This window comes from Grus americana, chromosome 29 (assembly GCF_028858705.1).
Source record: "Grus americana isolate bGruAme1 chromosome 29, bGruAme1.mat, whole genome shotgun sequence".
Classification (NCBI taxonomy): Eukaryota; Metazoa; Chordata; class Aves; order Gruiformes; family Gruidae; genus Grus; species Grus americana.
Genome location: NC_072880.1, coordinates 3,048,989 through 3,066,932, shown reverse-complemented (window position 1 = coordinate 3,066,932; position 17,944 = coordinate 3,048,989). Strand labels below are relative to the sequence as shown.

Genomic DNA, 17,944 nt, shown 5'->3' with positions numbered 1-17,944 from the left:
GAGCGGCCGCTCTTCCGCCGCGCCTGCGCAGCGCGGGCAGCACCGTGACTAAGATGGAGGTCGGGGGAGCGCGGGCGCCGCCGCCGTTCTGGGCCGGGGGCCCGGCCCCAGGGCAGACCTACGTTCCCGGCGGGCCCGGCCCCGCCGCCGGCCTCCTGCCCCTCACCCGGACGCTGTGAGTGCGGGAGGGGCTGAGGCGATCGGGGCTGGGGGGGTGCGGGGGCGGGTGCGCTGAAGTGGGAGGCGGGGAGATGGAAGGGAGCGGGGGAGGGGGGCTGGGAGCGGGGCCGGGGGGGCCGAGGGACCGGGATGACGGGGATGGGGCTGCGGGAGAGCCGGGCCCCCCCCCAAGGCCCGGGGCCCCCCCCCCAAGGCCCGGGGCCCCCCAAGGCTCAGCCCCCCCCCCCCCCCTTCCCCGGGCCCCCCGGCCGCGCTGACGTTGGGTCCGCAGGAGCCCGATGGTGACCGGCACCTCGGTGCTGGGAGTGAAGTTCGACGGGGGGGTGATCATCGCCGCGGACATGATGGGCTCCTACGGCTCCCTCGCCCGCTTCCGCGGCATCTCCAGGCTCCTGAAGGTGAACGACACCACCATGCTGGGGGCGTCCGGCGACTACGCCGACTTCCAGTACCTCAAGCAGATCATCGACCAGATGGTGTAAGTTCCCCCGTCCCGGGCTGCCGCGGCTGCGTCCCTCACCGTGCTGCTCCGAGATGTGATGGCACGCGTCCGCTGGGCAGGGGCAAACCCCTCCTTGTTCACTGACAGTCCCTTCGGCACGAGCGTTTTCCACAGATTCTTTGCTGAGCGCCGTGCAGAACCCGTTTCAGTTATTCTATTTCACCGCTTGTAAGGTTTCGTTTGATAACGGCCCGTGAGGATTTGCGGGAGGGTGCTCTGTCCTGCTGGCCACGCAGCTGCTGCTCTCTCCTCCCTCTGAGTGGTTTCCGGCTTTTCTTAGTTGGGTGAAATTTCTGCCTAAATTAGAATCGACGAGGAGCTGCTGGGAGACGGTCACAGTTACAGCCCAAAAGCCATCCACTCCTGGCTGACACGAGTCATGTACAACCGGAGGTCCAAGATAAACCCGCTCTGGAACACCGTTGTCATCGGTGGCTACTACAACGGCGAGAGGTGAGCGAGGATGGGCAATGTGGAGCATGCGATGGTTACGGCTTGCGGTGCGGGATTCAGAGAGGTCTCTGGCTGGGTGTAGCCGCACCAAAGCCGAGTCCCTCCCCGCCACGCTCACAGATCTGTCCCTTCAGCTTCCTAGGATACGTGGACATGCTCGGCGTGGCCTACGAAGCCCCTACGCTCGCTACAGGTTATGGAGCATACCTAGCTCAGGTAGAGTATGCTCTTGCTCAGCTGCTGAATGACCTCAGCGCTGGGTGACCGAGCCATCGAGCTGTTGGATTTTATTTTTTTTTTTTCTCCCCAGCCGTTGATGAGAGAAGTCTTGGAGAAGAAACCCAGCCTGACGAAGGAGGAGGCCCGTGACTTGATTGAGCGGTGCATGAAGATTTTGTATTACAGAGATGCTCGGTCATTCAACAGGGTAAGTGTCCGGCTCTGGCGACATCCCGGCGTTCACCCCGGCTCATCTGCTGTCTCTGACCCGGGGAAACCTGGCAGTACCTCCGAGCTGGCGGCTGGGCTGTGTTTGAGATCCTTTAGCAAAGCTGCCCTCTGGTCTCCCCTTGCGTGCGGCAGCCCCAGGAGAGCTGTTGGAGTCGGAGCGATGCTCGTCTCTGGGGTTTCCTTAGATCCGAGGATCCTCCTCCCCTCCCTGCAGTACTGGCATCCAGAGGCTGCAGCCTTTTCGCTTTGCAAGCGTTTCTCTTTACTACTACTGTCTTGTCGCCTGCCCACTGGGGGAAAAAGTCAAACGTTCCTGATGCAAAGCTGTGTTAAAACAAACTCATTTTGAGAAGAACTTATTACTGGCTCTTCCTGATTAGAGCTTTCCCAGGGCTGGGCTTTACTGAGAGCCGCTGGTGTTTTCTCTCCTCAGTATGAAGTAGCGATTGCAACGGAGAAAGGTGTGGAGGTGGAAGGGCCCCTGACGCTGGAAGCCAACTGGGAAATAGCGCACCTCGTCAGGTAATGCCGTGCATTGCTCCCGGTCTGTGCGTTGGCCGCCGGGCAGAGCCCGAAGGTGCAAATCGAAGGGCTGGGTGACGCACAGCTGTTGCAGTCCCCACCACGCGCTTCGCCTCCATCCCCCGTCACAGCCAAACTCTTGAAGCTGGGGAAGCGGCTGCGGCCAGGGGAGGAAGCACCGGCTGCCACGCCACGGGAAGCAGCTCCGGGCTCTGGCTCATGCTGGCCACGCTCCCCGCGCAGCCTGACGGCGTTACTTTTGGTGACGTCCTGTCTGCTTTGCTGCCTTGGCGCTTCCTGGGGACCGATGTCACTGACAGGCAGCACCCGATGAAGTGAAAAACGGCAGTTTTAGTGCAGAAGTTGCGTGTTGTCCTGATCTTATCAAAACATTTTCTTGCAGTGGCTTTGAGTGATCTCGAAGAGCTGCCCCAGGCCCTTGTGTCATCATCACCCTTTATATGTGCTGTAAATCCGTTGCTCCTTTTGAAGCCCCGATACAACTTGTTTTGGTAAGGAAATAAACCTGTTAAGACAAGTCTGTGTGTGTGTGTGTGCTTGGGTCGGGATGCCCCAGAACTGCTTTCAGGGACCGTTAGCACTAGTTGCAGGTCCTTAGTTTTGCTGGAAAATAGCAGGGAAAAAAAAGGTGTTTATTGTGTTCTTGGCTGGGGCACATAACCTGGCAGCTGGACAGACACAAACAGGGTCAAGTCATAAGATTTGCCCCAACAAATGAAAAATCTGCTGAACTGCAGCATCTGTAATGTCTGGGGGTGTTTTGGCAACCCGGATGCACGTGCAGCACGCACCACGCTCCTCCTGCAGGCGCTTGTAATCCAGGCAACCAGCAGTTCTGATCTGGGCAGGTAAAAAAGCCCCAGTCAACCTTTAAAAGCCACCTGCGGCCCGAAGGAAAGCACACCTGTAAAGATGTATTTGCAAACAGAGCAATGGAAAAATGGGATGGGTTCTCCTGCTTTGGTGGCGCGTGGTGGGGAACAGCATGGTGCTGGAGCCTGCGGGGGAAGCAGGAGGCAAAGTGGCTTTTCCAGGGTGAGATTCCCGGTCCCTGCGCTGCTCCGGGCCCAGGCCCCGGATGGACACGGTTGTCACCTCTGTATTTACACATTCTGACAAACATCCCCGTTCTGCTGCTCCTGCGGCTCACAGTGCCTGTTTAATGCTCCGGCTGAAAGCAGAGAGGGGAGAAGGGAAGGGACAGTTGATTAATTTCTTTAGTTCCTAATGGAAATTAGAATAATGAAGATCTCCCTATTTGCATTCCTACATCCACCGATGTACTGAAAGGGCTCCAAAAATCAAAGAGGAGACTCTGGCTGCGGGCAGGAGTGACTGGTTTGTCACGTACTCCTGATCGGGGCCTTTCTTAGCCTGACAGAAAACAAATTTGTAAATAGTATTACTGCTACCCGAAATAAACAACAGTGAAAATGTTTATTCAGGAGAGTATTTTATTAATGATTTTTCAGGCTTTTATTTTAAAAAAAAAAAAAAAATCAAATCTCACTGGGGAGAGCAGGTTGTTCCACAGCCCCCAGTGCGTCGGGGCTGCAGATGGGACAGAACTCTGCCTCGGGGGTTAACGACATGTAAACACAATTAATTACTGCCCCAGCTCCGGCCATGCTCAACGCCTCCGGGTGCAGCCCTGGGGACACCCAGCCCCAGCTCGCCTCGGGCACAGAGGGATCCGTGATGCACTTTATATTAAGCGTTATGATACCACAAGAGTTAAATAGTTCTTTGTAATAAAAACACATGTTTATAAATCCATTTCCCTGGTTTTATTAAATGTTCCACTTATGTACATTTTAAAGATGAACCATTTACAGGTCTGCACATGCTGCCTCCTGCTTTCCTTCGGTAATAGGGCAGGTTCACAAAACCTCTATGGAAACAGGTGCAGGTGCTTCAAATTCTGTATGTCAAAATGCTTTCCGTTTATACCGTAATACATACAATTAAAAAACCCTCAAACATGCAAATTGTAGAAAAATTTAAGCTGGCAGTGAAAAATAAAAACAAACGTCTTCTTTTTGTGCACGTCACAGTTTGTTGCATTAAATCGGATTTCTAATTCTAAGGAACGTAGTGTCTGATGCCACCGGTTAAAGCAGGTTTATCAACTACGAGGAGTTCACGGTCAATGTTTAATGGTCCGTTCGGTCTCGGCTCCCGCCTAGCGCCCAGGAAGATCAGGACAGCCTCGGCCTTCCTCCTCCCCACGTACCCGCGGTCAGAAGCTCTGCGGAGCGAGGCGGGGGCCGGGGGGAGGAGAGGAACCACCGCACCCTGCCAGGGACCGAGGGCTCGGGGACGGTGCTGCCCCGAGCCTGGCTGCGGCGTTTGAGAAGCATTGCTGGCATTGAACAGGCAAAATGCTTTCGCTTGTGTTTTCACCCCGCCTCCCACTTCACAAGCAAAATAATTACTCTTCTTTTAAAGAAAAAAAACCAAACAAACCACAAACCAAAAAACCCAAACCAAACCCAAATCTTAGTGGCCAATTATAGAAGGTTCACACGTTAAAGCAGTAACTCATATCTAAGTTTTCCACAGAAACCTAAATCTCTGGGTCAAGTGTTAAAAAATTAAAAAAAAAAAAAAATCTGTGTTAAGACAACAAAAGATTTATATACTGGTTCATTAGCTACATATTTTTTCCTTTCTTTAGAAATGGTCACATTGACAATGTATAATTCAAAACATTTCTGCACAATAAAAACAGAAAACTATGATACAGTGAGGTAAAGAAAACGCAAAAATATTCACCCACAATATATTTTCAGAAAATACCAACACAGTGATTTTTCTTTTAAAAAAGCACAAAACTTATAAATGAACAGCATAAATGGCTATTTATCTGAGTGATCGCCTACGAATTTCCTAAACCCACAAATCCACAGGGAAGTTTAATGGTCTCATCCAACATTTATTTAAAAAATAACCCTTTCTGGATCACGGTTCGCAGATCAGTGCTCAGATTTCCATCAGATCCAAGTCAGCATCTTCAAAGCCATAAAACGACTCAGTCTCGCTCTCCCCTTCAAACAGCTGATGGAGGATTTCCGGGTCTGCAGACTCCTCGGCCTGGGTCCGATCCTGGCCCTCGGCCGCCGCCGCCTCCGGCTGCTCGTCGTTCAGCTTCAGCTGCTCCTCCAGGGAGGCGATCAGCTCCTCCTGCATGTCGGCATTGCGCGTGGGCGAGTTGGCCGTGCCGTCCGGGCCGGGCAGCACGCTGGCCACCAGGAAGGACTGCTGCACGAGTTCAGGAGAGTCACTGATGACCTCCAGCACCTCTGCCAGCCAGCACAAAACCAGCTGGAGAAGAATGTCCGAGTCGCACGTGGAGTCCGCCATTTCCTTGGCTTGCTCTTTCCACTTTTTATGCAAGAAATTTTTCACAGTCCTTTTTATACAAACATCTAGAGGTTGGATTTTGGAGCTGCAGCCAGCGGGGACAACAGCCGGCAGAGTGCTGGACGCGCTCAGCAAGGAAAGTACTTCTTCCGAGAGGTGCGTTCGGTGGCAATCCAGCACGAGCATGCCCTTGCTGTTCTGGCACTCCGTGTGCTTCTGCCACACTCGGGACGACCACAACTCCATGACTTCATCATCGCTGTATCCGTTCTCCTTCGCTTCCAACATGATAGATTCTGGCACGTTGGCGGGCTGCTGTACGTGACCCCTGTAGAAGACCAGCGTTGGGAGAACACTTCCGTCAGCGAGGATGGTGAGGACGACGTCGCACCAGGGCTCCCCGGTTCCCACCGTCTGCAAAGCATTCTCCTTGCGGTCATCGCTGCTCAGCACCTCCACATCGAGGAAGAGAGAGATTTCATCGATGGCCGCAATCATGGAGAGAGGCAGGTCTTGAGTGTGGATTTGGCGCTGCACAAACTCGATGAAGCAACTGGCGTTGTCCTCTACGTCTTTGGGGAGAGGGTGAGCCACCGCCCTTCGCGTATGCGTGCTGAGGTTGTGCCGCAGCATGAACCTCACCGCCCACTCGTAGGAGATCTTGAAGCCACCTTCGAGGGATCGGCCAATCTTGGTGGCTTTCTGGAAGAGAGTCTCCTCGTTCACAGGCAGCTGCTGCTCCCTCTGTGTGAGGACCCATTCCGCTAGTTTCTCTTCAGCCTCCAAGCTGAGGTACTTGCCCTCTGACAGAGACGCCAAGTTCTCTTCTTGGAAAGCTTGAAACCTTCGTAGCCAGCGCTTGATCCGCCTCGGAGGATTTCGGAAGTGCTCCGCAGCCTGTTCGGTGTTGCAGCACAAAGCAAACAGTACGACTCGCAGCTTTTTTACCGACAGCTGCTCCTTTTTGCTTGCAGGTTCCGGCTCCTTTGTTGCCTGCTCGTCTTCGCGAGCATCAATATTTAAGCACTCTTCTTCCTGGCAGAGCAGAGGTCTGTTGTAGGCTGCTAGGGCCAGCTCCGGCTCCAGGTCGTCTTTCGCAGGTAACACAGACTTGGTTTTCACAGTAGCAGCTTTACTTGGGGAATAGGCAGGGCATGGATTCTTCAGGCTTTTGTCCTGGGGCTGAATGTGCCTTGAAAGGAGAGAACACAGGACCTTCTTAAAACCCAGAAAAGCTGTTGAGGGAAAGCAAAGGAACGGAAAACCAAAACCCAACCCCACAAACTGAAACAGGCGATGGTGAGTAAGAGTTTACAAACAGTTTACCTGGAATGTGATATCCAAGTAGGCCCTGTTGAGAAAAACAAAACAATGACATTTGTAGCTTTGCAAACAAACGCTAAGTCAGTGCAAACAAGGCAGTTCTCCTACAGAGAGGAGGAACAGCGTTCCTCTGCTGTCCATTACTCCCGAGCACCCCCACATGCTATAGGAACAGCTAACGTCCCTCCGTTGGAACCCCAACCTCCTCCTGCACCCAAAATACCGTCCCATCCAACCGGCACGCAAAAACTGCTCGACGGGGCAGCGCAACCCTTAGAGACGAGGGGAAAAACCCCAGGTCCATCTGAAATAAGGCGAGGGGTTTGGCTGGGAAAGCTCAGCTTTGGTGATGCCTGTTACAAGTGGGGGTGATCCACAGCGAGTGGCTGGAACGGCATTTGGGGCCCTATTCAAACCCCAGCACCGGCAGCTGCTCCAGGCCTCCCGGCATCACGGAGGCACAATGATGGCTCAGAGGAGCTCCCAAGCCCGGGCATTGTCTCTCCCTGGGAGGGTCTCAAGAGAACAGTGGCACAGCTGAGCTCCAGGCAGAGCAAAGCTTAACTCTCCCATCTCCATAACAAAGGAGGCTCTTTCAGGCAGTCACAGAAGGTCCCTAACGCCACGGTTTATTAGAACTTGGGACTCAGAGTGCTCGCCATCTAACCTGGAGTCTATGAACTGATCCGTTATGTCCTGCATTAATACAGTTGTTTTCCCTCCCCCAACTTTCCCGCTCCTTTTCAAACTCTTACCTCGGAAAATAATGTTACTAAACTCGTGTGATGGATTGAAGACCAGATGTTTGGCCATTGCGTCACCCTCAGATGTTACAAAGAGACAAGAGGAACAGGACAGCTTTACACCGCTGGAAGGGGGAAAAAATAAAGAAAAAAAAAAAAGAGAAGTGAGCTTAGCGTTAGTATCAGGTATGAAAATATGTACATCCCCTCACTAACAGAACAGGCAGTGTCCCCGCCCCAAAACATTAACTCCCACTGGAAGGCAATGGGAATCTCAGGCAACATATTGCCTTAATTCAATATATCTTCCTCTGTGGCAAAAAACTAAGCAGAGCTTCTTCAGAAGCAGATCATGAAAGGAAAGAACAGAACTGGAAAAAGCAGAAAGTGAATGCACAGTAGATTCCCAGGTGATTAAAACAAGATGACAAGTTTTCCATTACCAGGCAGTATAGTTTTTAAACAAAGCCAAGTATTTTGGGCTCTTCCGAGGAACATGGTTGCTGTAAGACAAAAGAGTTTATTAAACATCAGAATTATTCCGGGTATTTAAAGAGCTACAAACCCATGCAAAATACAGCACATTTACAAAGACAAACCCAATCCTGGTTTAACAATTTTTTTGTCTGCCAGTCTTGTATTCAAGGAAATTAAAATTCTGCATTGAAATAAAAAAACCCAACTGTACACTATTGCTTAAAACTGCCCAGATTGTGGAGTAACTGTTCTGCCACCCTGCTCTGTGGCCTCTCCATGGTCCTGTACAGACCACAGGCTTGAAGCATGGCAGGACTTTTTTCTTTTTTTTCCCCCTTCCTTTTTTAAATTATTAAATCTAAGATGAGAATTTTACAAGAAGTCCCAGGAGCACTGAAAAGTGCCAGTTTTCTGCAGCAGCATGCAGTACACACATCACTAGCTAACAATGCTGACAGTTTGGAATGAATCTTTCAGCTCCTGCGCTCAGTTTTCTCATTTGAAAGCCCTCACCCGTGTCTGTGCTGATACAGAACACATGTCCAGAGTCTTACAAACCATGGCAGCGCACTGGAATTTCCCAATACCCCTGTCTTACGGTACAGGGACAGGGGTGCTACTGCATTCGGGCAGGAGGAATTTCTACTACAGCGTTCAAAACATCACACATACTTGATCATGTGGTTGGCGTAAGCTCTGGAGCAGCAAGTGCTGTAGCGACATAGCGAACAGTGCACGTAGGTGGGAAAGTGGTTTGGGAAGTCAGGGATTTCGAAGCTGCACTCCAGACAAGTCTGCCTGCCCAAGACGCTCCTAAAGAGAAGAGGGATGTTTTCGTTAGCGTTTGAACAGGGATCTTTGGAGCTGTAACAATCAGCAGGATGGAGAAGAAAGTGACATGAGAACTTTCAGTCTGCACTCAAACAAGTCTCATCTTGCACCCCAGCTTCCTAGGGTGCCTTGGAGCCAGGCTATGTATTTCCCACTTGCTGTAGTTGGGGGTATACCATTGAAGAGTGGATAATAAATAAAAAAAAATACAAAAAGGCAGCGAGACAGCAGATGGGCAGAAAGCGCTTACACTGATGAAATTCCCTTGTTTCTGTAAGAGCGCCCAGCTAATCCTGTATTTCGCAGTTTCACCTTAAGGGCTTTCATAACATGACTTAATCCCGGTTTTATGGGAAGCTAGATTCTCCTGGCATAAAGTTTCCTTGGCAACCGGTAAGACAGAGCTGTCCAGCGCCAAAGATCGTATTACTCGTCACTGTGGCATTAAAAACTAACTACATTTCCTTTTAAAAAAAAAAAAAAATCTTTTTTTAATTTGAGATTTAGCAAAACGTTCTGACATTTTTTTGACTGCTCTCTTCTGGACGTTCCTCTGGACAGGTGGGTACAGGAAGATGGGCTGGGGATCAGTAGAAGACGACAGCGGAGTAGTTTCCTGTCCAGCGCCCTGCGACATGTCATTTGAAGATATTGGTACTGTCCGTGGCTGTCCTCTAGACGCCCTGATTGTAACCTGCAGAAAACAGATACACCCGTACCTCCTAAACACAAGGGCAGGAGTCATCTATCCAAAGTCAGACTCCTCTGTCGGAGCAGTCTTTCAGACTCTTAGCAGAGAAGAAAGAGGCGCTCCTAGGACACGATTCCTCCCACCCAGGGCAGCAGTAGCCTAAAAGAGGACACACGACTTGAGCCCCAGAAGTGCCTGTTTGTCCCAGATGACTACAGCGGGCGTCCAGGCACCGGAGTTAGGAGAGTTTAACTGCCGGCGCGTTGCTTTCAGCTCTGCTCTTACTCACTGTTTCTATGAGGTATCCGATTAACTAAGCACACACAGAATACAAAGTGGTTTTCTGTCCCCGCAAGTGTGGTTTAAGTGATGCAGATGATGCAAACATCAGTTTTGCAGCACTTCATAAATACACACTGATACAGACGCTACAGGTGTTTCCTGAGGAAACAGGTCTGCTGTTAACTTTGATTTCTTACCTTGGTTCCGGGTTTCAATCCTTCTAATTGTTTGGGCTTTCGGAAAGTTTTGTGGTGCTGCAGCTTATGTTCAATTTTATCCTTGGCAAACAGGAACTGGAGTCTACACTTGTTGCAATGATAAACACTCTTCTTCTAAAGCAAATGCAAGTGGAATATATTTCATTTTAGAGAAACAGAAGTCACAACACAGCAGGGTTTTTTGTTTTTAAAAAAAAAAAAAAAAAGAAAAGCAAAAGCAAAAAAACCCCCATACTTTGAAACCAAAGGCAGCCCCATTTTTCTTTAGCATCTGGAAATCCCTCCCCATCAAGCCCCGTATCTTGGGTGTTCTGGTTTAAAATTTGTTTTGGTTTCTTAATGAAAATCATCAGGCTCTGCAGAGACCCCAGACCTGGAAGTGCCACAGAACAAGTCCTACCTGGCTTGTTTAAGCCAAAGTAAGGCACGCCAGCGGGGCAGCGTGTGGGGCAACAGGCCCTCAGAAGCTGCCTTGCCTCTGCCTCTTACAGGAGCCAGCGAAGGATTCGGGGCAGATCAGTTCAGGCGCTTGGTAAGAGCGCTACATTTCTATATTCTGAAAGTACACTTCAGCTACACCCACATAAAATATGTTGTCAATATAGCCAACGTATATGGAAACAGAACACCGAGCTACAAAAATTACATTCATTTGTGCGTATACAGTATTATTTACTTATTTATTACCTGGAGATCAAAAAAATTTTAAACCCAAATGAACATAGAGCCCACTGCTGGTTAATCATCACATGAAGCAAACAGTCCAGCAAAACATGCTTTTTTCTGCTAAGTAACAACAATCTGTGCTGCTCCCAAAGGAGCAATGCCTCTTCTCTTCAGCACAATCCCTATGAAAGGTCTGGAATGACAGCATGCAAATTGCGTTTGTTATGGAGAGAATACAGCACCTACCAAAAACCCTCTTTCAACCAAGTTTTCTTTCTTTCCGCTTTTATTCCAAGCAAATGCTCAACTAATCACGTGCTCACTATCCACTGAATCGCTGGGGAGAGGGAACCCCTTTAAACAAGAGGAGGTACGGCCCGGACATAGTACCTGATGCCTCATGAAGTGCTGTTGGAACGCATTGCCGTTCTTAAAGACTTTGAGGCAGTACGGACAGAGCAGGTGCCGCGTGTCTTCGTGGATCATTCGGAAATGGCTATCCACTTCAGAATAGAGCGATGAACGATACTGACAGACCTACGGGAGCGGACAGAAGCAGTTAACAGTGAAGTAACACAGGAATCTGTCTCACATCCACCACTGCAACATGGAGATCTTAACAGCAATGCACAGATCCCCAAAGATACCTATCCATGGAGTTTAGGAACCAGGTCCTAAAGAACCTGCTGGCTTATTCCAACTGTAAGATACTAAATCAAGCAGTGTATGTTCAGAGTAGCTTGGAGAAACAGACTTGAACTACTTGTATAAAAAGAAAGTAGTGACAATTGAAGCTCCAGATTCAAGAAAAAAAGAAAAACCACAAACAAAAAAAAAAAGGAGACATTAAAGAGCAGTTTCTTCAGAGTCTATGTAAAATGCAGAATTTGGAACATAATCTGTTTTAATGTAAGATATATTAGAAGTTTCTTCTGTTTTTTTCTTTTTAGAGGGACAGTGTTAGGACCTCTGGGTGGAGACAACACACTCAGAATTGATGCAAGCACAAATCTCATGGCAACGGGGTGTCAGGAAAAGGTATCACACAGACAACATAATCTCATCTGCTGCAGAGTGACAACTTCTCTTTATGGCACAGCAATTTGCCTGCAGGCTCTGGCAGGAAAAGAAAAATTGGGCCCTGAACACCACTGGGACTAAACAAACGTCCGTCAAGCTGATGCAGTGTCGGAGTGCTGCAAAGTGGTGCAAACCTTCAGCTGCTCGAGCTGCCCTAATGGCCACTGGACTTCGAGAAGTCCGCGCCTGGAAAAGACGCGACAGGCTCCACAGCCCTGTTTCATGGCCCAAGCCTGTTTTGGGCCCCACACGCTTTGCTGAAAAACACCGATTTCCTCTTATTCTCCAGCATGCATTTATGCAGGCCAGCCCCTAAACCACTCTCAATACCTGACAAACATAGGGCATCTCCCCAGGCTTGTGAGTGTCCTTCATGTGCTGTAGGAACATCGGCTCACTCTCGAACGCCCACTCGCAAATCTTGCACTTTGCTGCAAAAGAAAGGAAAAGCAGGTAACAGCTGGGGGACAACAAAACCCTGTTAAAATGTACTAAGAAACTTGCACCCGGTAGCGTTAACAACTTGAAACAAAAGAAAAACCAACCAACCCAAAACCTAGCTCCCAACTCTTTGAATTGGGTAGACAACAGAATATATTCCAAGAGGTTTCCAAAAGGCAGCAGAAATTCTCTTAAACAAAACAGTGTGTACCACAAGCAGGAAGATGTCCTAACAAGGAAACTGCAAGTGATTTTAAATCAGATGTCAACCTACTGGTAAAAATTAAAGTCCACCATGACATTATTATTGAACTCGACCTTTAAAATACTCCTGACTAAGTCTGGAGAAATGCAGTTTAGATGGATTTTTCTGCTGGCCTAAAAAAACAGCGCACCAAGGGCCAAGGCAGAACAGACACTCCTTCCTCAACAGATCTGCATTGAGCACAAGACAGAAATCCTCTTAAACCTAACCAAAGAACAACAGCAAAATCTACTCACTTGTTGACTCATAGGGACTGTGGACATTCTCTAAGTGACACTGTAGCTGAAACGGAGTGGAGAACTGCCTGTAGCAATGCTGACAGATGGTGTGGACATCTACCTCTCCATTCTGCTGATCCAGTTCAACGTGGTGCTTCATGTGATTCATAAACCTGACGGAGGTGAAGGGAGAGCATGTGAACAGAAACCCCAACATTTTTCACCTGTAACCCTGCAAACATCATGAATGCTACACCGGGAGGTTTTTTAGCAGCATTAAGGTGTTTCCTTCTCACTCTTCCCATGAAAAGCAAGCAAAGTCTCTTCTACCCAGCAACCTCCCGCTCCCTAAGGCTGGGGGAAGCGAGAGAACAGATGTTGCAGAACAGAGGCTGCACTACTTGCTTCTGAGCACCTCTGACCCCAACCAGGCATTCCGCTGATGATGACAAACACTTCAACTTAGCACAGCAGAACAACATAGCAGCTGGCTCAGACAAATATACTATTTCATAAAAATATTTTCTCCCTCTGTTGAAAGATGCGAGGCACAGATCTTCAAGCAGAATTATTTCCTATTATCTAGTAAGACTAGGGATGAACAAATGAGACCTCTCTACTGAAGAATATAAATGCAATTATCCTAACCACGCCATCTTCTCCCAACTTTTGCCCTGAGCTACGTGACAAAGAGCAAGTCTCTCCCTTTCGTGCTTCGGTTCTGGTCTTTAGCTACAATACGGGAGAGCTGCAGGGCCTGACAGACTGATGCTTACAACTTGTTTTTCCTTCTGCAGATCAGAGGCATTCAGAAGACCATACGCTGTTTTTGTGGCACATTGCCTTCGTCTTACCGTATGTTGTTCTTTAGCCTCTTGGTGCAGTGTGGACACCTGAAGGAAGTTGGAACCTTAGGGAAGTTCAGTAGCTGGCTCACTTTGCCACCATCTCTGCCGTAGTAGAAATCGTCTACTAACATAATGAGCTTACTTTGGGATGAGTCAACTACATTTTCACTTGGCTCTGGAGCTTTAGCAGGTGGGGATAGTGCAGGGATAGGGGTAGAAGAGGGTGGCGAAGCAACAGCTGCAGTTTTTTCTGGAGATGGAGGCTTTGCAGATTGAATATTTGGTTCAGATTCTAGAGATTTTCTTTTCTTGAGGAATTCAACCATTTCAGGGCAGCAGTACTAGAAGGAAAAAAAACCCACAACCCACACACACATTACAATGTATCTAGGAAGAACTATTTATACTATTAAACAAAGACTAACCAGCACTAAGAAAAGACAGAGGAACTCTAGTGAAGAGTAATGCAGATCCAATATCCAATTTCCTGGTTTGACTGTTTACTGCTAAGTAAAATCAGAAAATAAATGCATCTCCTGGCACCAACAGGACATAAAACTGAGGACCCGCCTACTTCCAAGCGAGGGATGTCACAGAATGTCTTCCCTTTCTCATCATCATATTCCTCCTTCTCACCCAAGTCCCTAACCTAGGGAGAAAGGCTACTCTTTGCACTCCACAATGGTGAGCAATTATCCATTAACTGCTCATCTTAGAATGGCTACTTACACACATATGTCCTCTTAAAGCTTCGGTGACTCGAAACTGAGCGTCACACCTTGGGCAGACCTTCCTGCCACCATCTTGCAAATCAAACGTGGGAATAGGAGATGAACTGACTGTAACAGGAAAACCACAAAAAGATTAGAATCCTTGCACTTCATCTTAAGTCTAGGCAATCTTTTTGGCATGCTGAAACACTTTCAAGAACTGTACTTTTAACTACTAACTAGACTGAAAGAGGCAATGCCTTAATAAGGTGCTTTCTTTGGGGGAAGAGAAGCAAAGATTGTATCTTTTTGCCTCCTTGTGTCGAGTATTTCAGGTGTGTGTATTTCTGAGCTGGCAGCACGCCCACCAATAACTCTGAATGCACAATAATGTATGCAAGCAAATCTCCATAAACAAAATAGTCACTGGATAAAAACATACAGATAAAGATGAAGAAATTAATAGCAAAGCTTTTCAAGCGTTTGTCCCTGTTATGACATCTCAGTGGTTACAGGTTAGCATTTTTTTTTTTTTTACTCCAGAAAATAGACTTCTGGATTCTCGGCAGAATCCATCAAGCTAGGAGAGCTGCCACAGACCATACCTTTTAACGATGACGACGATGACGACGACTCCGAAACACTAGATCTCTGGGAACCGTGCACAGGGCTGCTGTTGGAAACCACCAGTGGGCCAGGGCTCTGCCCTAACGAAGGAATGGTGTTCAGGGTGTTCACTAGCTTAGCCACCTCGTTGCTGTTCTCCCCAGTCACTCCAGGTCTCTTCACAGTCACGAAGCTCGCAATACTCACTGCCAAGGGAACAGGTAGTGCGAGAATGCTCATGAAGAATCAGTAAAATCCAACCCGCTGGGTGAATCCCACCCCATCTAGCATGCCTTGTCTCTTGCTCTTCTACCTTGGGTCTTCACCAAAGATGACTTAAGCCATCAAATATCCGGTCCAGTAATGCAAAGGCTGGCAAGACTGGGAAAGTAATTTCCCTAACCTTCCAGACCACGCTCCCAGGTATGAGCCAGGATACTGACGGTCACAAAAATTATTTGTATTTCTTTTCTAAAGGCAGCTGTATATCATTCTGGCCACTTAAAGCTAAAAATAACCTGACTACTTGCTCTGTGAAGGAATTTTTTTTCTCCTTTTTAAGTTGTTTGTCACTCTTCTTGAGCAACCATTTCACTCATGAATTCAGCCAATATTGGGGAGGGGGGAAGGCAACATGGTTAGTTTCTGCTTGTGTTCATCATCTATTTAACTTCACCTTTCAAAAAAACACAAGTGATTAACGAAGTATTTTTCACTTTTGGGGACTTCTAATTGATGGTCTCAGAACATTCTACAAAACAAAATTTAACTAGTTCTCAAACCAAACTGGACACGATGGCAAGATTATCCTCATTTTCCAGGCTGGGAAGAGAGATGAAGCGTTGAGTCAGTGACAGAGGCAAAAATAGAACCCAGGAGTTCTGACTCAACTTCTGCCTTTTAGCCGGTACACCGTATGTCTGACGATCAATTATAGACAGTGTTATACACTTGAGTCCCCTCGCTTTTCCATGGCAAGTCTTACCTAATTTGGGGTTAGTAGCTTGACTGGACTGCCCTGGCTGCTGCACAGTTAACTGTCCAAGTGTTGGTGGCTGCGTTGCAGTAGGAGTTGTGGAGGTGCTGGGAGTGGACTTACTTTGCTGTTGTGCCTGGGACTGTGGTACAGTGCTCCTGATGGTGAGCGTGGCCGGAATGACCGTAGTGAAAGTGTTGGTGGTGGGTCGGACCGGCATGGGTGTACCTGGTCTCACCTGGGCCATTTGAGAGAACACCTGAGGAACGCCAACTGTTGGTTTAACAAACTGCGTACCTGGGGCTTCAAAAAAACAAAAAACAAAAAAAAAACCCAAACAAACAAGGTAGATCAAGTAATCGAACTCCATTCCTCGTGCGGTAATACCTGAGTGCAACCTATTTTCCAACACCGCCAAGCTCCCAAAATTCCCAGTAATTTCAGCGGAAGTTTTAAATAGTTCAGTACCTTAAATTCACTTCCCAAGCAGACTAAAACTGAACATGAACGCAGACAGAGCAAATATTGCATTTACAGCTTTTTTTAGGTGGAGTTTTCCAAAAGGCCCAAGCAGCTTACAAGCATAAATCCTGCTGACTTTCCTGGGGCTGACAGTCCTAATCACTAGGCCTAATGGAAACTCAGGGAAGGCTTCTTACAGCAGGACAAGGGTGATCCTACAGTTGCAAATTAAGTTTGCGATACGAGGTTTTGGAGTGTTCTTAGTCTTTCTTATTGGGTAGCAGAAATCGTCCTCAGGCTGTGGCTGGGCTTCCAGGCAGTCAGGAAGCACTGGCGTGGCACGGGGAGATTTTGGAAGGAAGGAAGCAGGGTGGTCACAGGCTGGGATCTTAGAATTCAGTTAGCTGAGGAGGCTTTTTGAAGAGGCTGGACTACATGGAGCTCAGAGGCAGATCGTCCTTTCAGCTGGAAGTCCCCTACTCTGCAAAGTTGTTTGTTACTACGACCGACGGGCCTACGCTCCACTGTAAAACAACTAGCAGAACTGGAGCCACAAACATAGACAAATCTCACCTGCTACATAACTAAAAAGAATCCCCTTTAGGGCTACTAGAGATGCAGGTGAAACACAGATTTCAAATATATTTCTTTTTAATCCATGGCACTCTAAAAAGGAACACAACAGTGGCTTTGGCTTGTTTCAGTCCTTACCTGGGACGAGGGTGATGGGCCTAACCGTCTGACCTTGCTGTACATTCAGAACGATTCCAACTTGGTTCATTGTATTTTGTACAGGCCGCACATTCCTCACGGGAAATCCCTGCAGTCAAACAGCACCGTTACCATTAACATACTGAGTATATTTCAGGCACTTTCAGACTGAGCTTTCTACCCTAAAAAGACAAATAAATAAGCTAAAACCCCCCCACAGCACTGCCATCAACAGATCAATTGAACTACGAGGCCATACTGTTCTCAGCCAGCACCTAACCCAACAGTACAGCCCCTTCCTTATACTCTACAACATGCTGATATACAGCCTCCACTCTCAACGTCTCCTTCCTGAAGCACCTACAGAAATCTTCTCCCCAGTCTTAAACAATTTAGAAAGCTCTGGAAGCAGAGGTAGGTTCCTGAGATGGAAAAAGCTGCAACATTCAAAGACAATTTTTAATTTTAATTTTTTTTTTTTAAATAAAAGCAGAAGCTCCAGTAAACATGGGCGCTCATTTTGTAGGAGCGCTTCCCCAGGCAAATGCTTAAAGAAAAGCCAGAGAACATTTAAAAATTACCTGCACATTTCCCAAGAAAATAAGCCAAAGGAGTTAAGTATTCGGCAAGGTCAGATTCACGCAGAAGGGACAGAGCCTACAGCAGGGAGGCAGGCCCTACTGGTAAGGCTACAAGCGAGAGCCAGCGTGAAGCCCCATCAGACCTGTGCTGGCTCCGCAGGCCCTGCTGAGGTGTGGAACGGGGCCAATTTTCCCACGTGAGATCCAACTGCAAAATGACTAGGAACACACGCCATTTCCAGACAAAGCTATTTCTACATCTACATCAATTAAAACACAAAAGCCCAACGGATTTTCAGCTCAAGCGTAACATCCACTGAAGTG

The 17,944-nt window shown here is 48.2% G+C and overlaps 2 protein-coding genes across 10 annotated transcripts in view; one reads left to right on the top strand and one right to left on the bottom strand.

Annotated features, from left to right (window-relative positions):
* Positions 1 to 13: 13 nt before the first annotated feature.
* On the top strand, positions 14 to 2,645 carry PSMB4 (proteasome 20S subunit beta 4). The gene is made up of 7 exons (XM_054806601.1): positions 14 to 175; positions 452 to 658; positions 989 to 1,135; positions 1,270 to 1,351; positions 1,446 to 1,562; positions 2,019 to 2,107; positions 2,511 to 2,645. Exons 1-7 carry the CDS (start codon positions 54 to 56, stop codon positions 2,521 to 2,523), a joined length of 777 nt encoding a protein of 258 aa, XP_054662576.1. The 5' UTR covers positions 14 to 53; the 3' UTR covers positions 2,524 to 2,645.
* Positions 2,646 to 3,892: 1,247 nt separating this feature from the next.
* Positions 3,893 to 17,944, bottom strand: part of POGZ (pogo transposable element derived with ZNF domain) — a 37,289-nt gene continuing 23,237 nt past the window's right edge. For 7 of the 9 annotated variants that reach the window (XM_054806593.1, XM_054806591.1, XM_054806589.1 and 4 more), the window contains 15 exons: positions 17,040 to 17,148; positions 15,990 to 16,169; positions 14,890 to 15,096; positions 14,304 to 14,413; positions 13,581 to 13,915; positions 12,745 to 12,899; positions 12,133 to 12,233; positions 11,113 to 11,259; positions 10,036 to 10,170; positions 9,387 to 9,559; positions 8,707 to 8,847; positions 8,001 to 8,060; positions 7,570 to 7,682; positions 6,818 to 6,842; positions 3,893 to 6,683 (listed from right to left, as the gene is read on the bottom strand). In XM_054806593.1, the coding sequence (XP_054662568.1) occupies positions 5,111 to 6,683; positions 6,818 to 6,842; positions 7,570 to 7,682; positions 8,001 to 8,060; positions 8,707 to 8,847; positions 9,387 to 9,559; positions 10,036 to 10,170; positions 11,113 to 11,259; positions 12,133 to 12,233; positions 12,745 to 12,899; positions 13,581 to 13,915; positions 14,304 to 14,413; positions 14,890 to 15,096; positions 15,990 to 16,169; positions 17,040 to 17,148 (3,564 nt within the window). In that variant the 3' untranslated portion in view covers positions 3,893 to 5,110. The remainder of the gene's footprint in view (positions 6,684 to 6,817; positions 6,843 to 7,569; positions 7,683 to 8,000; positions 8,061 to 8,706; positions 8,848 to 9,386; positions 9,560 to 10,035; positions 10,171 to 11,112; positions 11,260 to 12,132; positions 12,234 to 12,744; positions 12,900 to 13,580; positions 13,916 to 14,303; positions 14,414 to 14,889; positions 15,097 to 15,989; positions 16,170 to 17,039; positions 17,149 to 17,944) is intronic. The other 2 variants (XM_054806588.1, XM_054806595.1) reach the window with 2 other exon arrangements.

Coding starts and splice junctions, on each gene's coding strand:
- PSMB4 (XM_054806601.1), top strand. CDS start 54: ATGGAGGTCGGGGGAGCGCGGGCGCCGCCGCCGTTCTGGGCCGGGGGC. Junction 1,352..1,445: donor ATGGAGCATACCTAGCTCAG/GTAGAGTATGCT, acceptor TTTTCTCCCCAG/CCGTTGATGAGAGAAGTCTT. Junction 1,563..2,018: donor ATGCTCGGTCATTCAACAGG/GTAAGTGTCCGG, acceptor TTCTCTCCTCAG/TATGAAGTAGCGATTGCAAC.